We start from the raw sequence: 26,150 nt of genomic DNA, 5'->3' as shown, positions 1-26,150 counted from the left end.
AGGGAGGGAGGGAGGGAGGGAGAGAGAGAGAGAGAGAGAGAGAGAGAGAGAGAGAGAGAGAGAGAGAGAGAGAGAGAGAGAGAGAGAGAGAGAGAGAGTCTTGCTTGACTCAGGCAACTTTTCAAGCATCCTTTATTACAGAGGTCCCCAACCTTTTGGGCACCAGGGACCGGTTCCGCAGAGAGAGGTTTTTCCGTGGACCAGAGAGTGCGTGGTTTTGTGTGCTGCCTGCATCCCACGGATGGGGCTTTGCTTGTTTGTGTGGTCTGGCTGCTGGCATGCCGTGGCCTGGTACTGATCCATGGACCGGAGGTTGGAGACCCCTGCTTTATTACATTCTGCTCCTTCCTTGCACCATGTACTAAATCTATAGATTTGCCGTCATATATATGAGCATGGGAGAGGTTTCAGAGGAAACAGGGAAATTAACTTCTTAGATCAAGAGTGTCTAACCTTGGCAACTTTAAGAGTTATGGGCTTCAGCTCTCAGACATCCCCAACTAGCCACGCTGGCTGGGCAATTCTGGGAGTTGAAGTCCACAATTCTTAAAGTTGCCAAGGTTAGACACCTTTGCTTTAGATAGATTAGAAGAGACTTCAAAATTTGCTCAGTGACTCTTCAGGGCTACCAACCCAGAGGAGAAGAAAATTGGGGAAGCAAAATTAAAATTGGAGAAATGTGGGATTTAAAATTAGAGGCGGAGCGGGATAATGGATTGTTACACTCAGCGGTGGGATTCAAATGTGTGAACAACTGGTTCTCTGTGTGGATGCCACTTCTGGAAGTCCATTCTGGGCCTGCGCAAGAAAAAAGCTAGCTACCAGTTCTGCCGAACTGGTGCAAACAGACTGAATCCCACCACTGGTTACACTGCTGGACTAAACCAGGAAATTCTTCCCTCAGATGCTGCACGTAAAACAGATCACATGTGATGTCTCTTTGCAAAAAGCAATTTCACTCCTAACTTTGGGATTCATATTTGATCAGCTTTAGCCTTCTTGTACATGCTACAACTGCTGAACTTCTTTCTTTCATGCAGATGAAGGAAAAAGGGGAGGTGAAAGTTTAATTCTGCTAAGCTTGTAAGCCGCCCTGAGTCTTCGGAGAAGGGCGGGATATAAATGGAATTAAAATTAAAAAAAATAAATAATTCAAAATAAATCAAACCATGTTTGAAAAAGAACAGCTCTGCAGAGGACGGGGAAATAGCGACATAAAGCCTTGCCCTCTGCCCTTTTCTAGTTTACTGTGTTCACCAGCTTCAACTTGACAGTTGCCTCAACTCAAGAGAGGGTGGCCTGCCTTTTTGACACAATCTGCACATTTGTATGTATCCTCAAACCTGTTGGGTAGGCCCGCCCACACTTTGTAAAGAGCTGCCCCTCTTTAATTTTAAATTTTAAAAATTTAAAAACATTTTTTTTTTAAAAAAAACCTTGTGGCTTCAAGTAGGGATTAAGAAGATTAAAAGAAAGTTTGCAACTTACAGGACAGTGCTGCTTCCTCCAAAGGCCAAGGCAGAGAGCGTGCACCGTCAGAAAGGCAGCCCAAACTGAGGCCAGGACAAACTCCATGTGCTGGGGAAGGCGCCTCACTTGAAACTGGGAGACTGTGAATTCTACTCCATCTTTAGGGACAGAAACTGGCTGATGTCTTTGTGCCAATCATATTGTCACCCAACCCACCTCACAAGGGTTATTATTGTGGGGAAAATACAAGGTGGGGTCATGGGCGGGTTGTCTTGAATTGCATAAAATAAAGATTGCAGGTAAATATAATACATATAATTTTTATGAATTTTATTAGATCCTGCCTATGATACCTGAAAGGGACGCGGTGGCTCAGTGGGTTAGGACGCTGAGCTTGTTGATCAGAAGGTCGGCAGTTTGGCGGGTCGAATCCCGAGTGCCGCGTAGCAGAGTGAGCACCTGTTACGCGTCCCAGCTTCTGCCAACCTAGCAGTTCGAAAGCACGTAAAAATGCAAGTAGAAAAATAGGGACCACTCCGGTGGGAAGGTAACAGCGTTCCGTGCGCCTTTGGCGTCTAGTCATGCCGGCCACATGACCACGGAGACGTCCTCGGACAAGCGCTGACTCTTCGGCTTTGAAACGGAGATGAGCACCGGCCCCTAGAGTCGGAAACGACTAGCACGCATGTGCGGGGGAACCTTTACCTTTACCTTTATGATACCTGAAAGGTTCTTTGGTTTAAAGTTTTAATTAACTTGGTAAACTATAGAGAGAGCTCCTGTTATCGGGCAAGAATTCTGATGATAATGGAGGTAATATCCAGGTTTATAGGTTTAAGGTAAACACCCAAACACTGAGACACACAAAGGGCTACTTATTTGGTTTTCCAATTTGGCAATATTAAGATGGATGGACTTCAGCTCCCAGGATTCCCCAGCCAACATGCAGGAAAAGTACTGCAACTCCAAAGTGCTGAAAAGGATCCAATGTATCTCTGAAAATTACTATTAGTGGGTAAAAATCTAGTGCTCCATTTTGTTTTAAGGTACCCTCAACGTTGCCTGTTTCTTGGCTTCGCTTTTCCATGAGGGGTAAGCAGCTGTAGAATCATCTGGTTTGGGGGTTTAGAAGGGAGAAATTTCAGTTCTGATGAATGAAAACCCCAAAAGTTTAATGGAGCAATTAGAACGTCAAATATACAGATTTATATATAGGATGTTAAGGGGACCAGGAAATCCTATATGTATCTGAGCGAAGCGGGAGGGAGGGGGGAGGGAAGAAGACGCACTAGCAACCTCAATGTCTCGAAAACAGTCAGTGTGAAACCAATGACTAATATTCCCTGAGTGTAATTTCAGTTCACCTCGATGATATTTGCTTCTGAAACTTTGCTAAAGAAAAGCTTGCAGGTCTGCAAGATTGACTCATAACTGCTCCCAAAGGAAAGGATGGGAAATCATGCTACTAAAAGTGGAGGGGAACAGAAATGTCTCCAAATGGACATCAGCCCTTATATTGTTAGTGCAGGACTTTCAGTCCCCAAGGACCACAGGTGTCCTCAACTTAGAACAGTTTGCTTAATGACCACTCAAAGTTACAACAGCGACTCGTGACCATTTTTCACCTGACCACTGCAGCATCCCCACGGTCATGTAATCGAAAGTCAGGCGCTTGGCAACTGACTCATATTTATGACAGTTGCTGTGCCCTGGGATCATGCGATTTACCTTTTGCGACTTCCTGACAAGCAAAATCAAAGGGGAAGCCAGATTCTTAACAGCTGTGTTACTAACTTAATAACTGCAGTGATTGGCTTAAGAATTGCGGCATGAAAGGTCGTAAAATGAGGCAAAGCTCACTTAACAACTGTCTCACTTAGCAACAGAAATTTTGGTCGTAAGTTGAGAATTACCTGTACTAAACATAATGGTGACATCAGCAAGGAGGCTGAGCTGAAAGCCGAAAGCTTCGGCTCTTACAGATAGTTTATTTATTTATTTATTTATTTATTTATTTATTTATTTATTTATTTATTTATTTATTTATGGGATTTATATGCCGCCCTATCTCCCGAAGGACTCAGGGCAGCTAACAATAAAACACAATAATACAAATGTTACAAAAGATTAAACTAACAAGCCCCAATGATAAAATGGTAAAATATTAAAAATATTCTACTTAAAAATCCCTTACAACTTACAATGATAATGGAGCCTGCCCATCAGGATCATAAGTTGTGACAGTCATAAATTGGGTCATTCATGTGACTGACCCAATGTTATGACCTTTTTTCAGGGATTAAGTGACCCCTGTGGACATTAAGCAAACAACGCAGATGTTAAACGAAGCCGAGGTTTGCTATGGGCCAGTTTTCCCCAGAACGGAAAGGAAATGCCGTTTTCTTGGTGAAACCGTTGTAAAACATAGTTGCGTAACCGCGGTACATTGCAAATGGCTGTAAATGCCAGAGGAGCGAGGGGGAGTCATCGGAACTGCAGAACTGAGTCATAAATATCCCCAACGGTACTCAAGTTCATCGTAACTTTGAATGGTCACTAAGCTATCAGTCATAAGTTGAAAACCACCTGTATTACTTTGAGGGAGATTTTAGGTTTTTTAAAAAACAGTCGGCTTGTGTCTATTGGAGACCATAAAGATTAAAAAAAGGTAAAGGAGTTCCTGTGGATTTTACTCGGCTGGCCGTTGCCGACTATAGGGGGTGGTGTTCAGCTCCATTTCAAGGTCATTGAGCCAGCACTGTCCAAAGACATTTCCACGGTCATGTGGCCAACGTGACATCATGGAGAGCAGTTACCTTCCCACTGAAGGTAACTTGCATTTGCATGCTTTTGAATTGTTAGGTTGGTAGGAGCTGTGGCGAGGACGGGAGCTCACCCCGTAGCGTGGATCTCAGGTCTCAAACCTGAGCTGCTGGCTTTCCAGCTGACAAGTGTCTTAACTGCTGAGCCACTGCACTGCCCCCTTTATTGGAGGCCATAGAGGCCAATACTTGCACCATCCAATGCCTGCATTTTGCTACTGAATTTTGACAGCACAATCTGCATGAGATTGTTGTAGGTGCAAACAATGGTTTAGAGCAGGGCTTTTCAACCTTTTCACCCACTGCACCACTTTTAGGATATGGCAACATCCGAGTACCACCAGTCGCCTAGCAAGGTGTCAGAAAATTGACCAAAAAAAAAGGAAAAAAGTGATGAAGTACACGTAGTCCTCGACTTACAACAGTTCGCTTAATGACTGTTCGAAGTTACAATGGCACTGAAAAAATGTGCCCCCCCCAAGCCACAGCCGAGCAAGACACCTGCCTGCCCGCCCAGCGGCACTCTTCCTCCTGTCTGAGGTTTTCATTGTTGTGAGCATTTCTGTTGAGGATTGGCAGGGGGGTGGGGTGGGGGGGGTGTTTGGTTTTTATTCCCTCAGTCTGCTGGGTGGTTGCAGCAAGTTTTCGTCACTTCACATGACCCTGGGACACTGTGACTGTCATAAATATGAATCAGTTGCCAAGCATCTGAATGTAAATCACAAGACCCTGGAGATGCTGCAACATTCCAGTTGATTGGCACTTCTTCTGGGCTCAGCAGAAGCACTGGGATCAGCGCCAAGCTCCAACTGCAGCCTGGCGCTAATCCTGGCGCTTCGACTGAGCCCTGACAGCGCCGAAGAAGCGCTGATCCTGGCACTTCTGCTGAGCCTTGACAGCCCTGCAGCTCCAGCCGTCTCTCGCTCAGGCATGTGCGGTGCTGCCACCGGTTCAGCTCATTCCCCTCCCCCACTACCACTTTTCTAGGATGGTCACGTACCACCTGCCAGGTGCCAATGTACCACAGGTGGTACCCGTACTACTGGTTGAAAAGCCCTGGTTTATAGCTTACAGACGTCTGCTTTCATTCATCTGATTTTATGACATTTACTCTGTAATTTCTACAGTTCAATGAATCTCATTAAACTGCAATTAGCTCAGGACTAATTCCCTTGGAGAAAGTACAACTGATCATGGGTTCTCAATGTGCATTTGAACATGCACCCTTTTAGAAATTTAGTTTTGAAAAAGAGAATAATTAGAACTTTAAAAAAGCAGAAGAACAAAGGCAATGTCTAGGCTGCTGCTAAAATAATACAAGAAATACAAGCAAACAAAAAAAAAAGATATTTTTGTTTTAAGAAGTCAAAATCCTTGCAGCTTTGGAATAGGGCTACAACGCTTCACAGATTAACTGGTCAGGTTCCATGATGTAGGTTCCTAAAGCTGTGTTAGATCGCAACTCCATTTGTCCCTAAACAATGTGACAAGCTGGCTGGAAGGGCGTTTTAGTCTCCAGTGCATCTCTCGGCACCAGGATGGGGAAGGCAGGGTTAAATAATTAGGAATATTGCTGGGTGAGATTTACACTCAGAGCTGGCGCACAATATTTGGCACATGAGAGTCAAAGTTCAAATAGCAACATTATCTTTCTGTACAAGTAATGTTTCCTGTGCCTTCTTGCTTGGAAAGACTCGGATATTTTCTGAAGATTCACCCTCTGAGTCAGTTTATGCTCGGCTGAAATGCTTGAAGGCTGACCAGCCTGTCTGATGTCATCATGGAGCACAGATGTGTTAACTTCACCTTGGAGAAACTGAATTGTCCATCGGCAGCGGTTGCAGAAGCTTATGCAGAGCAACAAAAATGGGTGATTACATCCCATTTGTCATTCCAGAACAGACTTTGGAGTTGATCCTGCTGAAATATATGTTGAAAAGATGCTCAGTTCATCACCCAAATCAAATGTATCAATATCTCATCATATGTCAACAGAGTCTCTAGTGCACTGCATTGTTGTCAGGTTTGGTTTTTGTATTGTTTTTTGTATAGTGAGGCGTTTAGGAATAATCCACAACATTCCAAGTATAGCCTGGTACTTCTTGAACTGCATGGAGCCGAGTTCTTCAAATAAACTGCGTTGCCCAATCTAGGATCAAAGAATTCAACTTTGAATGATTGATTGAGGACTCTCATAAGATTTATCTCATGCCTTGTAATCCACATGTCTTCTTTGGTGAGTCTGGTGTTCTTGAAAGGATGGGAAAGTCCTGTCAACTTCTGTGCAGTCTTAAGAATGATTTCAAAGGCTTCAGTAACAGGGCAAGGACGTATTGGCTTCATACAGTTGCTCTTTGGATCCAGATATTTCAAAGTCAGCACCTTGGACTGTTTTCTTCACAACATTATTTCAAATGGTATGTCATGCCACAACACTAAACCTCAAAGAAATCTAAAGCTATGTATATTTCTAGTAATTCCATTTCCATCTGGCCCTGTTCTCCTGTGGAAAATTCCTCTCAAAGCATTGCACTCATAATCAAAACTACAACTTCATTTATTTTCTCAGTTTGGTGTTTGATAGACAGCAACATCTCCACCTAGTCTCTATAACTTGGATGACAGAGAAGAGATTCCAAATGTTGCTTCAAAATCTGCCTTCACTTAGTCACAGATAGGTTTTGAAGTACATTAAAAAGTTCCCTGGCCTTGCAAGAAACTAATGTCGTGTCACTGGCCAACAAGTTAAGGAATGAGAACTGTGTGAGACAACCAAAGCTTCACACTCTCAAAGCTACACTGCCTTGTGCTCCACTGTACTTTCCTTTCACACCACAATCATAGCCTTGACCTCACATGCTCTAATTCTAGTATCCTTCACCTTTTTCAAGAAGCACATTTGTCATATCAGCTCCTGAAGATTCGTCAAAGGTATACATTCTAGAAATTGCTGTTTGAGAATCCACTGGAAAAACACCTCACTGAAAATTGATTCCATAAGACTGATGTCTGGCGTGCAATCCAGAATAACAGATGCGCTACAATGTTCTCTTTGATTTTTGTTTCTGCTGGTACCTGAATGATTATAAATTTTGAATTATTTTTTCCAAGGAAATGGTACCTGTTAGTTTCTTAAGTGGTATCAGGTGCTAGGAATCAATAATGACATGTGAAATTAGTTCTGAGTAGTTTCCTTTATTAATCTTTATTTTTATTTTATTTTTTATTTATTTTAATTCCATTTATATCCCGCCCTTCTCCGAAGACTCAGGGCGGCTTACAAGCTTACAAGTTCAAGATGAACCACAGATAGGAGAATTCCCCTTGCATTATAAATTCTTCCCACCAAGAACAGAATTGATAATGCAAAAAACACTAGAAACAGGCATTTTCTTTTGGCATGCAGGAGAAGAAAGAATGCCTCTTGTAAGACAATGGGGACTGCAATGAGGACTGCAAACATGCAGGTATCAGCTAAAAATATTATGATTTTCTGCTTAGGATAATTGCTTTTCCTTTTGTTTAACCATACAGATGTAATAGCTAAATTGATTCATTCATCCACTGATGTCCATTTAACTGGATGATAATGTCTTTGCCCTTTCACCTAAAGAGAGTTAGGCTAACCTTGAACACCTTACGACCATCCATATGTGGTCATCTGCTCTACCTTACTGAGGCTCTGAGTACCCAAGTTGACCAGAACTGAGAACTGTAGAAGCATCTTGGATGAGAAGCGAAACATTTTCAAGCAAAAAAAAAACACCAAGGAAGTCTAATTGCCTTTTGAACAGCACCTTTGAGGCAATCACAACCTGGATGGTTGAGAATCTCCATAGACACCAAGTTAACCAGTCATCCCTACTTTGTAGAGAACATCTATTTCTCAAAGATAATTGGTCTGACTAGTTCTCTGTGGTCAGGCACCCGTATGAAGACATGTCACAACCATGTCCAGTTTGACGATGTATAATCCATAGAAAAGAAGAATGAGGAGCTTTATGTTGAATGTTAGAATGTTAAAATTAGAATGTTAAGAATGCGGTATTGTTTCCCTATTGGGAGAGAAGGCACAAATTGATGCTCTATGTACATTGAAGATGTAAATAATCCTTTCTAGTGTTCAGTCAGTTCTCAGAACGCCACCTCTATTTTGGATAGGTAGTAAGAACAGTAGCAAGTTCTGGATCAAGATTAAGATCTGGAAGTTCTTCACATTCTTTGTGGACACCATGCAAGGTTGGTGGTCTTCAGTTGTTTTCACAACCCAGATTTTATGAGTCCAGTCTATGCTAATGCAACAGAATAATCCTCACACATTTTCACCATGACACTGGCATCAATGTGTGTAATATTCTACGGTTCCTGGCTCCAAAATGAAGAACTATCATGTTTGTGCTTTCTTTTGGTGTGTGTGGTACATAATAGTTGACTCAGCCTTCCATCCTTCCGAGGTAGGTAAAATGAGGACCCAGATTGTTGGGGGCAATAAGCTGACTTTGTAATAATGCTGCTTGGGGGCCCCCAAAAGCCCTAATAAGCAGGCATATACATAGAATGAAGGCTATTGCTAAGCACATTGGTTTGTGCTTAAATTGTAAGCCGCCCTGAGTCTTCGGAAAAGGACGGGATATAAATGGGATTAAAATAAAATAAAATAAAAATAATGAGATGGTTGAGGGGAGGAAGTGGAGGGCAAACCATCTCAAGGAACAAATTCAGGGAACGTCAACTCTTTCTTTGCTGAAGTGGTTGTCATGGAAGCGTATTGAATCTGTGGTTAGTCATTTGATCTCTGCTTGCAAGAACGTTCTGGTGGGCCAGTTGCTCTCGTTCAGTGCTTGCTTCTGGATCCCCAGGGGCCTAACCTTAGCATTTCAATTAGGTCAACAAGGCTGTTAAAAGAGCTGCCTTTCTCTCCTTTTTGGCAGCATAGAACACCAGTTGTTTGCAAGATGTATCAAGACGGGGGCAGGCGGTGGGATGGGGGCAGAGAAGTGTTCCCGCTGAGGCAAGGAAATTGGCTAGGTCTGTGAGGAACATTGAGTGATCGCACTGGAACTGGGCAGATTTCAGCACCTTTTCTATCCATGGCGGTGTTTTTGGACACGTAGGGTGGTCTGGTAGCCTGGATGACTTAGAAGGAGTTTCCAGCTAGAATCAACAAGCAATTATTAGATTCCAAGCCAATAACATTGAAAATGACTGAGGTTGGAATTTGGTCGGGGTGGCAGAAGACTGGCTTCCCAGAACATCTTTCAGGAGTTGGTGAGCAGCTGCTGGGATCAGAATCTATTTTTGCCAGTTTCTTTCCAGATGGCCTCTCTTCACTTCCACCACAAAAGGGTGGATGTGCTGCTTGAACTAGCGAGGCAAATATCCAGGTGTTCGGTTGTCACCAACATTTTTTTGAAGGTGAGGGAGCCCCAACATCTGGATTGCTGTATCGCTCATCTTTCTTTAAAGGAGTCTATCTGTAGCTCAGGGTTGAAATGAGAGGTCCTTGGTGCTCTCTGAGCTTGGTTGTTTTTCTTGCAGACGTTTCATTACCCAAACTAGGTAACATCAGCACTGATGATGTTACCTACTGTAGTTTGGGTAATGAAACGTCTGCAAGAAAACAAGCAAGCTTAGAGAGCACCAAGGACCCCATACCTTTCTCTACTGTTATATAAACGAGGGGACACACACACAAACACACACACAACATTTTGAGGCCAGAAAGCTGCCTGTGGGTCTCGAGGAAAGAGGGGCGCACCATCCCCAAATTGATCAGGGCTAGGACACAAATAATTTAATTTCCAATGTGTTCTATGCAGTTAATATGGCAACACTCCACTGGGCCTTTGTAATTTCCTGAAGTCCTCCCACATCACAAGAAAGGAGGATTCAGTAGTAACACTCTAAGGGCTTTGGGGGGGGGGCTCACTGAAGATTTGGGGGCCACAGTGTATTCATTCTTCATGGGTTTCTGGACAGGAGATTATTAGAAGGCTGTCTGCATATCCTGTGATGGCATCTTCTGCTTGGTATCTTCCTGTGGGTTCCCTTTCTCCTTAGCTGGATCTGGGACAATATAATGGCCTTTTATTCCATTTAGGAGACTCACTGGATGGATTCTGGAGGAATCTGGTGCCATGGCGGAAGCAGGAGGAGCCAGGTTGCTCTAGTGCAGGGGTCTTCAAACTTGGCCCTTTTATGACTTGTGGACTTCAACTCCCAGAATTCCTCAGCCAGGCACGCTAGCTGAGGAATTCTGGGAGTTGAAGTCCACAAGTCATAAAAGGGCCATGTTTGAAGACCCCTGTTCTAGTGGTTAAGGCCCCAGGCCAGCAACCAGGAGACTGTGAGTTCTAGTCCTGCCTTAGGAGAAAAGCTGGTTGGGTGACTTTGGGTCAATCACGCTCTCTCAGCTAAACCCACCTCACAGGGATGTCATGGGGAAACAGGAGGAGGAAGGAGGTATGTTCGCCACTTTGAGTTATTAAAAATAATAATAATAATAATAAAGGCAGGATATAAATACCTAACTGCAATAGGAGAGAAACATGGCAAGAATGAAAGCAAGGATCCACTGAGCCTCCAAGACCTGCCGTCTCTCCAAACCAAGCCAAGAAGCAACATGAAGTCATTACAGCACCAAATCCTGTCAGCAAAGCGAGAAGGAAGAACAGCATCGGCGGAGTTATCAGTCGCCTTAGCAAGGAGAAAAGATTTAACCTACGAGCCATGTGGTGCCTCCTGAAGCCAGTGGGTTCAGCCTTTTCATTTTTAAACAGGCTCTCAGAGCAACTAAACTGCCACCTGAACAAGAGTAGGGAAGACTGGTATATTGAAAACAAATAAATAAATAAATAACTTGAATGAAATGATTCCTTTGAGGCAAGGTTGCCTCCTGGTGACAATCTGAGCACATCAGCGTAGGATTCTTTGGGTTTGCCTTCGGGATTTTTATTTTTTATTTTTTTACTTCTACAGATGGTCTGAGACATTTGATCACAATTGAGCCCAAAATTTCTGTGGCTAAGCAAGACAGTGTTTAAGTGACTTTAGCCCCATTTTATGACCTTTCTTGCCACAGTTGTTAAGTGAATCACTGCAGTGGTTAAATTAGTAACACAGTCGTTAAGCGAATCGGGCTTTCCAATTGACTTTGCTGGTCAAAAGGTCAAAAAGGTGATCACATGACTCTGGGACATAAATAGATGCCTGTTGCCAATTGTCTGAATTTTGATCATATCACCATAGGGGTGGTGCAACAGTCATAAGTGAAAACTGGTCATAAGTCACTTTTTTCAATGCCATTGGTCACTAAATGAATGGTTGTAAGTCAAGGGCTACCTGTACAGTCCCATTTGTGTATATATATATATATATATATATATATATATATATATATACAGAGAGAGAGAGAGGGAGTAAAGGTAAAGGTTCCCCCGCACATGCGTGCTAGTCGTTTCCAACTCTAGGGGCCGGTGCTCATCTCCGTTTCAAAGCCGAAGAGCCAGCGTTTGTCCGAGGACGTCTCCGTGGTCATGTGACCAGCATGACTAGACGCCAAAGGTGCACGGAACGCTGTTACCTTCCCACCGTAGTAGTCCCTATTTTTCTACTTGCATTTTTACGTGCTTTTGAACTGCTAGGTTGGCCGAAGCTGGGACGAGTAACAGGCGCTCACTGTGTTACGCGGCACTCGGGATTCGACTCGCCAAACTGCCAACCTTCTGATCGACAAGCACAGCGTCCTAACCCACTGAGCCATCGCGTCCTTTTTTATACATATATGTCTGTGTGTATGTGAATGTATATGTATGTATACACACACACACACACACACACACATATATATATACATACATATATATACATACATATATACATATATGCACACACACACACACATTCAAGGGTTTGTATAATTTTTGCAATGCTATTCAGTGGTATTCATTCAAAGGATCCATGTAACCTTTAAAATGAATAAGGATCACTGGCCTTAATATTTAACAAATGTCTTGCAGTTTGGCAATTGTCCAGCATTTTCCATCATCTTTCCCCTTCCTTCCATTAATACAATTATGTTCAAAACAAAGATGTTTATTGCTTCACAAGCAATGGGAACTGAATTCAAGATGTGAATTTTATTTTAATTCATTTGACTTTATTTCATTTTATTTTATGAACGATCCCAGTTAGAGCCCAGCATCTATTCATCTTGCTTGCGGAGGGCAAAAAATATAGATTAAACAGAAACAGTACAAATGTTTTTTATTTTCCTCTGCTTATTGGCTTGCCATACGTCTGCCTTTAATTAGCAGCGTGGAGTACAAAGGCTATATTTATAGGGCCAGCATTTTGCAGAAGGCGGCCTGATTGTTTCGCCACATGTATAACTCGGTCCTAGCAGCATTAGGAGTGGGATCCATTTCCAGTTATATTTTGCAAATCCTATGTAATCCTTCACAAATGGTTCTTTTTTTTTTTTAACTCTAAATTGCCTTGGGGTCCTCCTACCAGAGTGAAAGCAGCATTTACAAAGCAGCAAGGTAAATAAACACACCATCTCTCTCCTGAGGTAAATGCTCAAGCTCCAGGGTTTCACAATTAGATCGGCACAGCTAAGTAATTTTTTACTTTGGATTGAAGGAGCTGTTAACAGGCAGTCTTTAGATGGGCAACATGCGCTGCTTCACTTAGTTTGGAATGATGTGGTAAGCAAAGGTGGCTGAGTTTGGGAATTATCCGGCACTGAGCCTTGCGTGATTACGGGTAGTTTTCAACTTATAACCATTTGTTTAGTGATTGTTCAAATTTACAACAGCACTGGAAAAAGTGACTTGAGACCGTTTTTCACACTTACCATGGCAGCATCCCCATGATCATATGATCAAAATTTGGACATTTGGCAACTGGCTCATATTTGTGACGATTACAGTGTCCTGGGGTCGTGAGATGACCTTTTCTCACCTTCTGACAAGCAAAGTCAATGGGGAAGCCAGGTGCACTTAACAACCGTGTTTCTAACTGCACTGATTCACTTAACGGTGGCAAAAGATAGGTCATCAAATGGGGCAAAACTCACTTAACAACTGTCTTGTTTTGCAATGGACATTTTGGGCTCAATTGTGGTCACAGGTTGAGGATTACCTGATCACTAAAGACAGTGCTGATTCTAAGGGAAACCCAGAGGCCTAGCTTTTGAACAGGGCCAAGTATGGATGTTCCACATCTGCCCTGGAAAACAATAGGACAAATGCATTTTCTGTTTTCCTTAGAGATTTCAAAAAAATATTTTGGGTCATCATAGTATTGTGTTGGTCTTACTGATATGTAATGACCCCCCTGAATGCTTCTCCAGATACAAGCTCAGAGGAAAATGAACCAGTTCCAGGCACATCTGGTCAATGGCTCCACCATCTGAGAGGGAGTTGGCTGAAGCACAGCTGCAGCAGGACAGCCCTGAGGCTTCAGGTGGGAAAAGCATGAAGCTGCAGCTGGTCAGTGATGAGGAAGAGGAGCTGCCTTCTGCACCTGTTCCAAGAACACATAGGGCATAGAAAAGGCAGGAGCAGAGAAGGTCAGCCAGATTACTCGTGAGGAGAAAGGCTCACCCTTCTTGATGGCTGCATCGGAAGCTGGCTATTTAACACAGCAGACAAATGGAAGTGATGCTGGGAACAATGTATTCATTTCCTAGCCATGTGTTTTCTGGTCACTGTGATTCTTGCCTTCCTTTGGACTGACACTGTACCTTGACTTGGATCGTGCCTTGTGAAGTCTGGACTTTTCTTGCCTCGTGAACCCTCTTGTATTGTGGATTTAATTTTGCCTGGTGGATTTATTTTGATTGGGAAACTTTCAAGTGCCTTGTAACTCATTGGCCATTGCTCTGTGGACCAGCATTGGTCTGCTTGTGGCTGGACCTAATTGGGACAGTTCTGGGTTTTTGGTGAAGGGAGTTGCGGGGGAATATTAATAAACCCACTAAACCACAGTTACGTGTTTGTATGTGTGAGCGGGACAGCACACAATCCTCAGGAAGAAACCATTTCTACATAAAGGAATGTACAAAGTTGCCTTAAGCTTAGTTTGATTATGCTGACTTGCACTAGCAACATCTCTTTGATCTGCTTCCCTAACCCTTTAATTCAGAGCAGGGCAGCCTTCCAACCAAGGACCCCCAAAACTCTTTTTTTTTTGTGGATCTTGGAACTATGACTGACCAACTGACTGGCAGCGATGTAGTTTCCCATTCTTCTGAGCCAGAAAACACATAAGGCCTAACACAATTTAAACATCACTAAGAAATACCTTCCTGAATTCACAATGTTCTGGAAACTTTCAGTATCTCAACAACATCATTTCCACCTACAGAAGCCCTTGTAAATTAAGGGAAGCCCTTGCCCCTTCCTGACCCAAGGTGTCAAGCCTGCTGTACTGTAGAGGCCACAGGTTACACCCTGGGCTTTTCACCTGTGAACCTGCATGCAACACCTGAGCTCTAGCCTCTCCCCTAACTGAGAACCACAGCCCATGAGCTTCACTTTCATACCTTTGCCTCAGGTAAAAATAAACACAATTCCAATTTTATAAATTAATTTTTCTCTCCAGTATCAAGGGAGAGGTGGAAAGAATGAGTTGTCAGAGTTACAACTCTGTATCTCATACTTGCAGGTAAATGCCAGCATTGGTTCTTGGACAAGCTCTCAGGATGCCACCGCCAAACAAGCATCAATTTAAAAATGCCATAAAACTGGATCATAATGTCCATACCTATATATTATGGAGGCACCTGAGAACTCAAATTGGGCCAATTCTGAATCTGTTCAATTAAGTTAATCTTCATGTTCTCTTAATTCAACATTATTAAGCATTATTTTTGATAGAATGCTATTGTGGGCCATCATTTATTATTTATAATAAATGTTTTAACATTTTAATGGGTTTTTTTACCTTTTTAAATGCTTTTTTTTACTGTTTTTTTAAATTTAAATTGTAATACATTACAGGTTTTGAATTGTGAACCGCCCAGAGCCACTTGCTGAGATGGGCAGCTATAGAAAACAAATAAATAAATTTATAAAAGTATTTAATAAGTGCCAGTGGCATAATCCAAGGAACTGGTGCCCGTGTTACCTGTCTATCTGTCTGTCTGTCTTTCTTTCTTTCTTTTAATAGCTCTACAGTTATAAAGTATCTCTATCTGTAAGACACGGCTTGGCTGAACATTCTGACTAAAACTGTGCCAAAATTTGCCTTGTAAATACTAAGAAATTTTCTTCCGTCGTGAAGAAAATGTTTTTCTATTTTTCTGCCTTAGTCTCAGGGTGCTTGAGAATTTCTTTCAAATTTCTCTGGAGTTTCTGAGCTACTTTATTGTTGGAGATCACAGAGGATGCAAATTTGGTGTTGATAGTTCCTGTTTTATATCTTTCCGTCCCTGGAGGCCTTTCTGGCTACCTACGTATTCCAGCCTGAAAAAACGCTCAAGACTCATCGCTTGAAATTTTCACATTCATGCTTGAGAAGGCAGGAAAATTATACAATGAAAGGTGAGAAACAGCCACCTCGTAACAAATTAAGTGCAAGAAAACCACATTGCACCATTGGGAATGTTCTCTTTTAAAGAAAATTTCAAAACAAGCTAGTGAATGAAAACTAGCAGAGGTAAGATATGTAGAAGGGATGGTCTACTTAGAACTACTGTATACTGGAGAGGAATTTCACATTTTATGCAAAGAATGACTCTTACTCAGTTAACAAATTAACACAAAGTTAGTCAAATAAGGAACCTGGAAATTTTGGTTTTCAATCAAGTTTTCAAAATTTCTGGAATGTATCAGAGTGAGGAAAGTTGTAGTATTTAGGGAAATGATTAAATAATTTTGGAGCAACCAACAGAATTGGCTGTCCTACTGATTCACGTAAATGTTTCAAACTCTGTCCTGTTAGCATTCGTGGAGCATTTGGTGGGGAGGACAACAATGCCTCATTTAAATGGCATCAAATAAGAGCAAAAGTAGTTAAAATATCATTAATACGTGGAGTTCCAGTTTCTTTCATACTTTTCACTTTTGCCATTTTAAAAACAAAATATTATTCAGCAGTGGGGTGGGAGAACACGAAAAAACCCTGTTCCTATGATACGAGTAGTCTCGACTTATGACCACAATGGGGACCAGAATTTCCATTGTTAAGCAAGGCAGTTGTTAAGTGAGTTGTGCTTGATTTCACAACCTTTTTTGCCACTGTTGTTAAGCGAATCAGTGTAGTTAGTAATCATGAAGTCGTTAAGTGAATCTGGCATCCCCCACTGACTTTGTCAAAAGCCAGCCTGGAAGGTCGCAAATGGGGAATCACATGAGCTTGGGATGCTGCAACCATCTTAAGTGCATGCCAGTTTAAATTCAGTGTTGGCTGAATTGAAGTCACCAATTTGAATCAGACCCAGCCTCAATTTGCACATCCTTATATCTTCATCACTACATGATGGATTTCAACCAGGTACTTCATCTTGCAATTGGGTGAATAAAAACACAATTGCTGCCATCTCACGGCTTGCTAAGGATAAGCAAAGCTTGTTTTAGCTTAAGATATAACAGGTTGTGTGAACCTAGATGCCTGGGAGGGAACAGTCCCGACCCAGCCCTGTTTGAGTCACCCACTGCTCCACTGTGAAGTAAGATTCAGAAATGGGCTTTCCTCAATCAGTTCATATTCAAATCCTAATGCCCCCTTTTTGTTTTCACTCAGAACAGCTTTTCTTCTACAATTTGTCTAGACAGCAGACAGAAAAATCAGTAGGTTCATTCATCTTCCTTCCAGTGGGTGCCTGCTTGAGATCTTAGCACCAACTAATTATACAAGCTATGAATTTATAGAAGTTAAAGAGTCCAACCTGCCTGAATGGTACCAAGTCCCAAAAGTGTGTAATTTATTTTTGCAGAGATTAAACATAAGGGTATTAAAAACAATCAAGTTTTAAAAACGATCAGTTCTCAAGTTTCAAGTTTATATTTTAAATCTTACACAGTGGAGCTCTTTCATTACCTTTTGGACTTTGACAGCAAAATCCCACCAGCAAACCCAGAAATTACACCAGGAGTATTCAAAGGTTCAAAACCATAAAATAAAATAAAACAAATGGATTCCTGTAACTGGGAGTTTGAATCTCAAATTGCCTACTCTGACTTTTTGACATGGCATGTATTAGAAACATTTGGAAGAAATTCAACATTCTCTAACGTTCGAGTTAAAAACTGAAACTGCTATCATTTGAATGCAGTTGAAGTGCTTCCTGAGCAGAGTTCTTGTTTCCATTAAGCCGTATAAAATGCATCCAAAGCATCACTGTGTTATCATTTAAATGATTCAGTGGAAATCTGAGCTTATGTGATGATGTGGAAAATATTCTTTAGGCACAAAAATAGCCTTTTGCAAACACGAGAAAGGCTTTTTAAAAGGGACAGAAAACTAAAATGCCGGATCTCACAATCTTTAAATAGTCTATCAAGATCCAGACTAGTAATTCTCAACCTCGGCAACTTTAAGACATGTGGACTTCAATTCCCAGAATACCCCAGTCAGCCAGGTTAGCTGGGGAAGTCTGGAAGTTGAAATCTGCACATCTTGCCAAGGTTGAGAAATATTGATCTAGAAGATCTTTCATTTTTCACTGAATTCAGATTATACTCACTACAGTTCTTAAACTGTAGCTTTAACCATTTCTAATGTCTAATTTTTTTTCACTGCAGTGAGACATGGGTGAATGTTAGTTTTGAACATAAGTATTTTTTCTTTTTCTACTTTGTATTTGAGTTGGGAGATGGTAAACTGGAAGGAGAACAAGAAGCTACTGGAGAGACAAGATTTTTTCCCACTCTTGAGTGACTTTAGGCTGGGAAGTTTACAGATAATGATGATTAGAAGAAAGCTTGGATATAGCAGACCCTCATTTCTTGAATTTGAATGCACTAAAGCAGATAATGGACAAGTCTGTTGATCCAAAGTAGTCTGGATGAGGCAATTAAATTTAGATTAATTTTCCTTTAATGTTATTGAAAGCAGTGGCAATTTATGTCCTTTGTATAATTACATTGTTATACAAATGATGTTGCCTATTTAATACTCCATAGGGAATAGGTCACTTTGTCACCCAAATCAGACCATTTCTCCTTACTTAGGACTCCTGCCGCTCCCCACTTAATGACCCCTATTTCTTGGGGTTATGACAGCAATCAGGACTGCCAGATTATCATTGTTATGTGATGTGATCAGGTGACATTGTGCTTTACAATTTAGCAATGGCAGTCCTGTTCCTAATTGCCATTGTACCTGAGGGCTAAGTGTAGGAGTTAAAGTGCCAGGCTAGAAATTGGGAGACTATGAGTTCCAGTTCCACCTTGGGAACAAAGCCAACTGGGTGACCTTGGTTCAGTCACTTGCTCTCAGCCCTAGGAAGGTGGCAATGGCAAACCAATTCTGAAAAGCCTTGGTAAAAAAACCTGCAGGGCCTAGATCAGGCAGTTACCAGGAGTCAAAACAAACAAACAAACATGACTTGAAGGCACAAAAATAAAAATTGTAATTAATACTGAAAGAATACTTGCTTTTCCACTTTATTTTCAATACTCTGAGCCATCTAAATAATAGAATGTCAATCATCTTCAATTAATATTGTATAAACCTTACTCTGTTGCAAAAAGAATATGGATTGTCTTCCTTTTGAGAAAACATTGTGAGTGAAAGCTTTTAACACAGCAGATCTCTAACCCATGGAATATTTTTGGACAGTAATTTTTGTTTGAGTAAATTCTGAGATCTTGCAACAAGGACAACACAATTTCCTGACCCAACAGTGGCCTTCAAGTTATGGTATGCAGCACCTAGAACAGGATGTTGCAGGGTATGGTCAAAATAATCAAGATGGCACACACAACGCACATAAAAAACAGGTAGAGTTTCAGTTGTACCATTAGGGCCACAATCTTGACTTTTTGGACCACACTCTGCAGACACCCTGACATGCAATAAACCATTGCAAACTTCAGTGTGGTCTTTCAATCCAGGGATTTTCTGGCAAATAATTATGCATGACAAAAACCACCCGGACGCTTTACTTTTTCTAATAATTAATACCCAGTCGCCACAGAATGGAGCCATTATGCTCCATATTGCTCCATTTTTGGAATGAAGGCTACTTTGGAATGTTATTTAATTATCTTTATTCATGCACTGTTTAAACTTATATGGCAGTCCATTCAATAAACAGCTCTGGGAAGCTAACAAACAACAGGAAAAAAGACCCAATAATATAAAAAAAATTAAAACAATGTAAAAAAAACACCCCTTCAACCAATATATAATCAGAACCACTTGCCAAGCTCACCCCACAATATGGCTCCATGTCCATGGAGGAGAACCAGCTTTTGCTGCCTTACAAAAGGCCGGCATGGTTGGGAACATTGGAATCTTTTTTTTTGGGGGGGGGAAGAACTCCATAGGGAAGTTGCAATGACAGAAAAAGGTGCTGTGGTGGATTGTAGACTGGATTCCCAGAAGGGAGGGGCTGCTATCCCAGAGGGCAAAAAGGCAGCAAAAGGTAGTCCTTGACTCATGGCCACATAAGCAGGGCAGTTGTTAAGTGAGTTTTACCCCATTTTACAACCTTTCTTGCCACGTTGTTAAGTAAATCACTGCAGTTACATTTAGTAACATGGTGGTTAAGTGAATCTGGCTTCGCCATTGACTTTGCCCATCAGAACGTCCTAAAAGGTGATCACGTGACCCTGGGACACAGCAACAATCATAAGTATGTGCCAGCTGCCAAGCATCCAAATTTTGATCACATGACCCTGGGGATGCCGCAACGGTCGTAAGTGTGAAAAATGGTCATAAGCAACTTTTTCCAGAGCCTTTGCAATTTCGAACAGTGACTAAACGAATGGTTGGAAGTCAAGGACTACTTGCACTAAGGGAACAATCTTCTTTGTATCTTCTGTGGTGACTTGGCCGGGTTATCTAGTTTGCCGCTGGTGGGTCAAGAGTGAAGAAGCAGACTCAGTGACAGGACTGACAAGGATATAACAAAAAAAACTGTTTTCAAAGGCAGGGGTGGGAAATCTGTGACTTGCCTATCTTTCTTCTTTGTTGATGCGATCCAAGGAAAAGATAGATCCAGCCAACAAACACAGCTAAGAAGCGAGATTGGGTTTGAGTTTGTGTGTGTGAAATTTCCAAAATTCTTCCTGTATTTTCCCTCCAAAAATCAGCTCCAAAACCCCTCAGGGCAGACTCAGTCTGTCCCCCTGAGAGAAGTTCTTATTGGAGTCAAGACAAATAGCTTTGCCTCTTCCTTCCCTGGCAGAATTCATTGTCTTGCAAAGGGTTACAGCACTGGTTTTCTTAGCAAAACTCACCACTTCTACCAGACACAAAACTCTTTCCCTGTTGAATTTCTACCTGGGAATAGAAGGCCTCCAAAAAACAGGGTATGAACAACAAAAGACCATACTGATACTAGGATTTAACGAGCAAAGTCCTAGCATTAGAATCAGAATAGAATAGAGCTGGAAGGGACCTTGGAGGTCTTCTAGTCCAGCCCCATGCTCAAGCAGGAAGACCCTTTAAATTAAACCTTTTAGTTTAAAGGACATATGTGGACCATATGTAACATCTGGGGATGGTGGTGGTCCACATCTCCTCTTTAACCCAGTCACTTAAAAGATAAAATAATAACAAGAGCCGTAATAATAGAAATAGTACAACTGTGTCAAAAGAAAGCAAAGATAGTAGTACCAATAGTAACAGGCAGCTTGGGTTTGCAATCCCTAAACAACTGAAGTACCACTTAAACACCACTGACATTGACAAAATCCCCACCAGTCAATTGCAAAAGGCAGCTTTACTTGAAACAACGGACTTCTTCAAACGATACCTTTAATACCATCCAACAACAATCTGCCTCTCCCAAGTCCTTGAGAAGGACTCAATAGGTTGATAAAAAGGCCAAATCCAGTCTTAACATCCGATTATGTTGCAACCAAACATAAGTAGAACACTACACGGAGAATTAATTTCTTTCAATTCTCCAACTTATATGCATCTTTAAAATATGAATCTTGCCCAGTACCTGGGAATCTATAGTGAATATTATTTAGATTTAATATAGCCATCCACTCCAGTGTTCATGCCAACACAGTACAACACGCGTCACCAAAGAGGAAAGCCAGCAGAACCTCATTTCCACAATAGGACAGGCCTACTTGGTTGTATTTAAAGTTGCATTTTGGGGTGGTGCAGAACATTGTGTCAACCTGCTCTAACTTGTGAGCTTTCAGTTCACTATACAGATAGTCCTCGACTTACAACAGTTCATTTAGTGACCATTCAAAGTTACAACGGCACCGGAAAAGCGACTTATGGCCATTTTTCACACTTATGACCGTTGCAGCATTCCCCAGGGTCACGTGATTCACATTTGGATGCTTGATAAGTGACTCACATTTATGACGGTCGCAGTGTCCTGGGGTCACGTGATCCCCTTTTGCGACCTTCTGACAAGCAGAGTCGATGGGGAAACCAGATTCACTTAACAACTGTGTTACTAATTTAAGAACTGCAGGGATTCACTTAACGTGGCAAGAAAAATCGTAAAATGGGGCAAAACACAGTGAACAAATTTCTCACTTTGCAACATAAATGTTGGGCTCAATTGTGGCTGTAAGTTGAGGACTACCTGTGTTGGGTGAACCAGGAGATTTCCTGGGGGAATCAACAAAGCTTCCAGGTGACCATTTTGATTTTCTTGATCTTCCCTCGGTCATCGCTGTCCTCTTGACTTTTTTAAAATCTCCCTGCTTCCCAGTGAATGCCCTAGTAAGATCTCAGAAAGTGGCTTAATTCAATAGCTAGTATAAGCTGTTTCACAAGCATAAGCCACTCTGCCCCGTATAGTTTCCAACTAACCAAGAATCTCTATATTGTCCTCATCTCTTTCTTTCTTGTCCTGCCGCCTTCGCTCTGTGCATTTGTGTGACATAAGTATGCTTGGGAGAGCTGGTTTCTCAGGATATTATTTGCTCACATCGTTTTTAATTTATTTTAAACCTGTGAATGAACTGCCCTGCAAATAGGGCTCTTTATAAGTGTGCATTGAACAGTTAGATCTCTTTCTGTCTATGGCCATTTGGCCATTAAATAAATAATTGGTCCTCTTGAATCACCAGAGTAGGTGGCTTACAAAGACTTACATTCTTAAAACAATTAGAAGGGGTAATATTAACAGTCATTTACTTTTCACCACATTCTCCCCATGCATTTCAAAAATCTTTTTATGTGGCTCAGTGCTCATTTGTCTTGCAAGCCCCAATAATGCTGGTGGGCCCCTTGGCCTCATAAAAATTGTGCTTCCTTGCTTCCAGTCATGATTTCACATTTATGTGGTTATTAAATTACCTTTAAAAATCCTAAGCATTATTTCAGTACTTTTTTTTTCACTGTAAGACACAAAAATAAATAAAACATGGACTCTGATTTATGCCAGAGTCTTTGGCTCTATTTCTGATAGAGCTGCGAGTCTGTTTGGAGACTGTACCATTTTGCCGATGCAGAAAAATACCATTAAAACTCAGCAGCAGATTCTGAAACAGTAAACTTTCTCCAACTTGGATCATCCAGACGTGTCATACTTCAACTCCCACAATCGAAAATGTGAGCCTTGAAATTCAAGACATCTGGAGAGCACCAGGTTAGGAAAACTCAGAGCATTTTTTTTAAAGAAAGCACAATATTGCACAATATACAGGACTGATTGTTGAAAGACACTGTGATGACTGGTACGGATCGTTTTTTGTTTTTTTTAAAGGAACAAAATCCAAAACGGAAGAGAGGTAAATCCAAGGCTGGAATCTCCAAACATGGCAAATACTAACCACTAAGAATCCAAGTGTTACTAAGTTGATGAATCTCCAGAGAGAACTGTACAATTCCAGAAACCTTCTGAGTTTGACTTGCATCTTGGAGATGTCCCAAAAGAGTTTGCTAACAATCAGCATAGCAGACTTAATAAATTTTCAGAAGGCGGCATCTAGTTCTATTAAAGGGATAATTTTGGGATGAAGACTTTAACAGATTCTGTTCGACTATTTTCTACATGAATTTCACAGGGGAGATTGTATAGGTTATATTTGTAGTCTTCCACAAGTAAATTCTTTAAGGAACAAAACGGTAGCACTGGAATCAACCCAATACCCCAGTGTTAGGCTAGGCGTACAATAATTAAGTTATTCGTCCTATCTGTAGAAATGCAGAGGTTGGATTCAGACAAAACTAAATGTCTTTCAATATACTGCATAGCCAAGAACAAGAAGGAGAACGGATTAAGAGCACACCATCCACGACAATTATTTTGTGTACTTTATTTGGTTTCAGGAAAACCTCCCTGATTATTTTGACATCAGGTAAAGTAGCTGATGAGTTAGTTGATTTGGCTGATTGGTTGTTCAATCGTAACATGCTTTTTTTATCGCAGACAACTAATTTCTCCAAATGAATAGAAATCCAGACTTCTACAGCTGTTCTTCAATTGACCCAGTTTAACTAAATCAGTCCTGATGTCCTAGTTCTAGAGAATAAACTATCAGCTCCCTCAACTAAATCATTTGACTTCCATCAAAGCATGACCACAAAGTCCTAGATGTGAAGACATGAACCAAACCAAACAAAGCACTGCTTTAATATCAGACTCACAGACCTCAGCCAATGTGACAATTTTCTAGGCAACTTCACAAGAATGCGCAAGCAAACTCTACAATGGCAGGGTTACTAGATTTGCACTACAAATATCTGGATGGCCATCAGCTGGCTATCTCTTTGCTTCCCTCTAGGGTCCAACTGGGTCATTGCAGTTCAGGTGCTGTACCCTATTTCATGGGCATACACTCAAAGGATCCTTCCACAAACAACACCTTGGAACAGAGTGAATCGCAAAAGTAGAACTTTTGTCATGTCCCTTCCTGCTACAGATTCCCCTTAAGACATCCTCTGTGCAGAGAAGGAAACACTGCTTCCTCCACCGCTCGTTTTGCAAAAGAGTTAGCATCCAACTGAAGACGTGCCAGCAGAATTATTAAAAAAGGCTGTAAGATGAAGCTCCCTTGAGTGACAAACAACGGTGCTTCCTGCCTTGAAGGAGAGGAGGAGAGAGCTGTACTCACCACGCAAGAAGACTGGAGAATAGGTTGTAAAGGAATCGAACATGCTGTTGGATGCCATGGTCCAGATCTATGACTCAGACTGTCTTCCAGCCAACCTTTGCGGTTTGCTTTACTCTTTTTAGGGGGAGAAAACATAAAGAAGATTGAAATGAACTGCAGAGTGAAAAAAGAAAGAAAAAAGGGAGGGTGGGGTGAGAAATGAAAGAGAGAGAGAGAGGGGGAAAAAAGAACATCCCCCAAGAAGTTTTGTGCCTGCTTATAACTAAGAAGCTGATTCCTCAGCACCGCAGGAATGTTTGAGCCCAAGTTTTTCAATAGAAGCATATGCGTGCTGGATCCTCACTAGGATGAAAGGGGAGGGGAAAGCCAGTGAGGTTTTTCCCAAAGAGAGAGGAGCCTCCCCCACACCCACCATGAGCATCTCTTGGAAGATCAGAATGAATGAATGAATGAATGAATGAGTGGATGGAACTCACCAACACGCACAGCTAGTGTGTGGGGGAAACCCAGGCAGGAGACAGACCTCCCTGTCAAAGTTGAGGGTCCTCGTCTAAAATGTGGAGGACCGAATTTACTTGTGGTTCGGCTGTTGCCTCTGAGGGCTGACAAGAGTGTCAAACTCAATTCTACAGGAGTTTCTGAGACTGAAACAACTTCAGCTCAATTTTCGTTGACTGGGAGAGACCTGTCACCTGATTCATGATGTCATCAGGGCCTGCAAAAGCTTTGTGGCTTCTACGCATTTCTCTCTCTCTCTTCTTCTTCTTCTTCTTCTTCTTTTTAAACCCCACACAGTGGGATTTTCTTGGGTTCATAGGAGGCCTCCTTTGCAATTTGTATCGAGTGATACTGAGAAGCAGACTGGTCCAGCTGTTAGAGAAGGCTTCCTTTTTTTTTTCTTCAAGAGTTGATGCCGCTGCTGCTCTTGTGGAGGGAAGCATGACGAGAACTGTGTGTTTCCGACTGAAGTAGGGAGCCATTTAGTATTCAGTGGTTTTGGCTTTTTTAGCTATTTCTTTCTTTCTTTTTCTTTTTTTCCTCCCACATTTACCACTTGCCTGCATCTTTCTTCTTCTCCTCCTTCTTCTTCTTCTTCTCTTAAAAAACACCAACAGCAAAATCCTTTCCATGACTTCCTAGCTCCTCTGGCTGACTGTCAGTGACTAGTTCCATATGTGTTGATGGGTGGTTCCCTATAGAGAGATTTTCTGTGAATTACTATTAAGCCCCAGAATATGAAGCACATGCTGCAGAATAAACACTGTCCTCTGAAGAGCAGGGATGGTGGCTCTTCATAGGTTTTAAAGACACAAGGCATCGAATTCCACGTGGAAGAGTTAGAGCACGACGGAGAAAGAGGCCTAGGCTTCAGCGGTGAAAAAGGGCTCCAGCGGCTTCGCAGACGGTGATGGAAAGACACATCCTGCAAAAGAAAGAGTACGGCAGGGGTGTCAAACTCAATTTCATTGAGGGCCGCATCAGCATTGCGGTTGCCCTCAAGGGGCCGGGTGGGTGTGGCCAGGGTGGGCGTGGCCTACTGGGTGGGCATGGCTAGAGTGCGTATGGCCTACTGGGTGGGCGTGGCCAGCTCTACATGGTTCGCATCAAGGCTGCCTATGGGGGCCTGGGCAGGAGTGGGACAGAT

General features: G+C 41.9%; 1 protein-coding gene across 4 annotated transcripts in view; it reads right to left on the bottom strand.

Moving 5' to 3' along the window:
* RUNX3 (RUNX family transcription factor 3) overlaps window positions 1-26,150 on the bottom strand; it is a gene marked incomplete at its 3' end in the record, with an annotated part of 232,507 nt that overhangs the window by 120,031 nt on the left and 86,326 nt on the right. For 3 of the 4 annotated variants that reach the window (XM_081335173.1, XM_081335174.1, XM_081335176.1), the window contains 2 exons: window positions 24,982-25,928; window positions 24,506-24,619 (listed from right to left, as the gene is read on the bottom strand). In XM_081335173.1, the coding sequence (XP_081191299.1) occupies window positions 24,506-24,563 (58 nt within the window). In that variant the 5' untranslated portion in view covers window positions 24,564-24,619; window positions 24,982-25,928. The remainder of the gene's footprint in view (window positions 1-24,505; window positions 24,620-24,981; window positions 25,929-26,150) is intronic. The other variant, XM_081335175.1, reaches the window with a different exon arrangement.

Source organism: Vipera berus (genome assembly GCF_964194415.1).
Source record: "Vipera berus genome assembly, chromosome: 9".
NCBI lineage: Eukaryota > Metazoa > Chordata > Lepidosauria > Squamata > Viperidae > Vipera > Vipera berus.
This window is presented reverse-complemented; position numbering and strand designations above follow the sequence as displayed.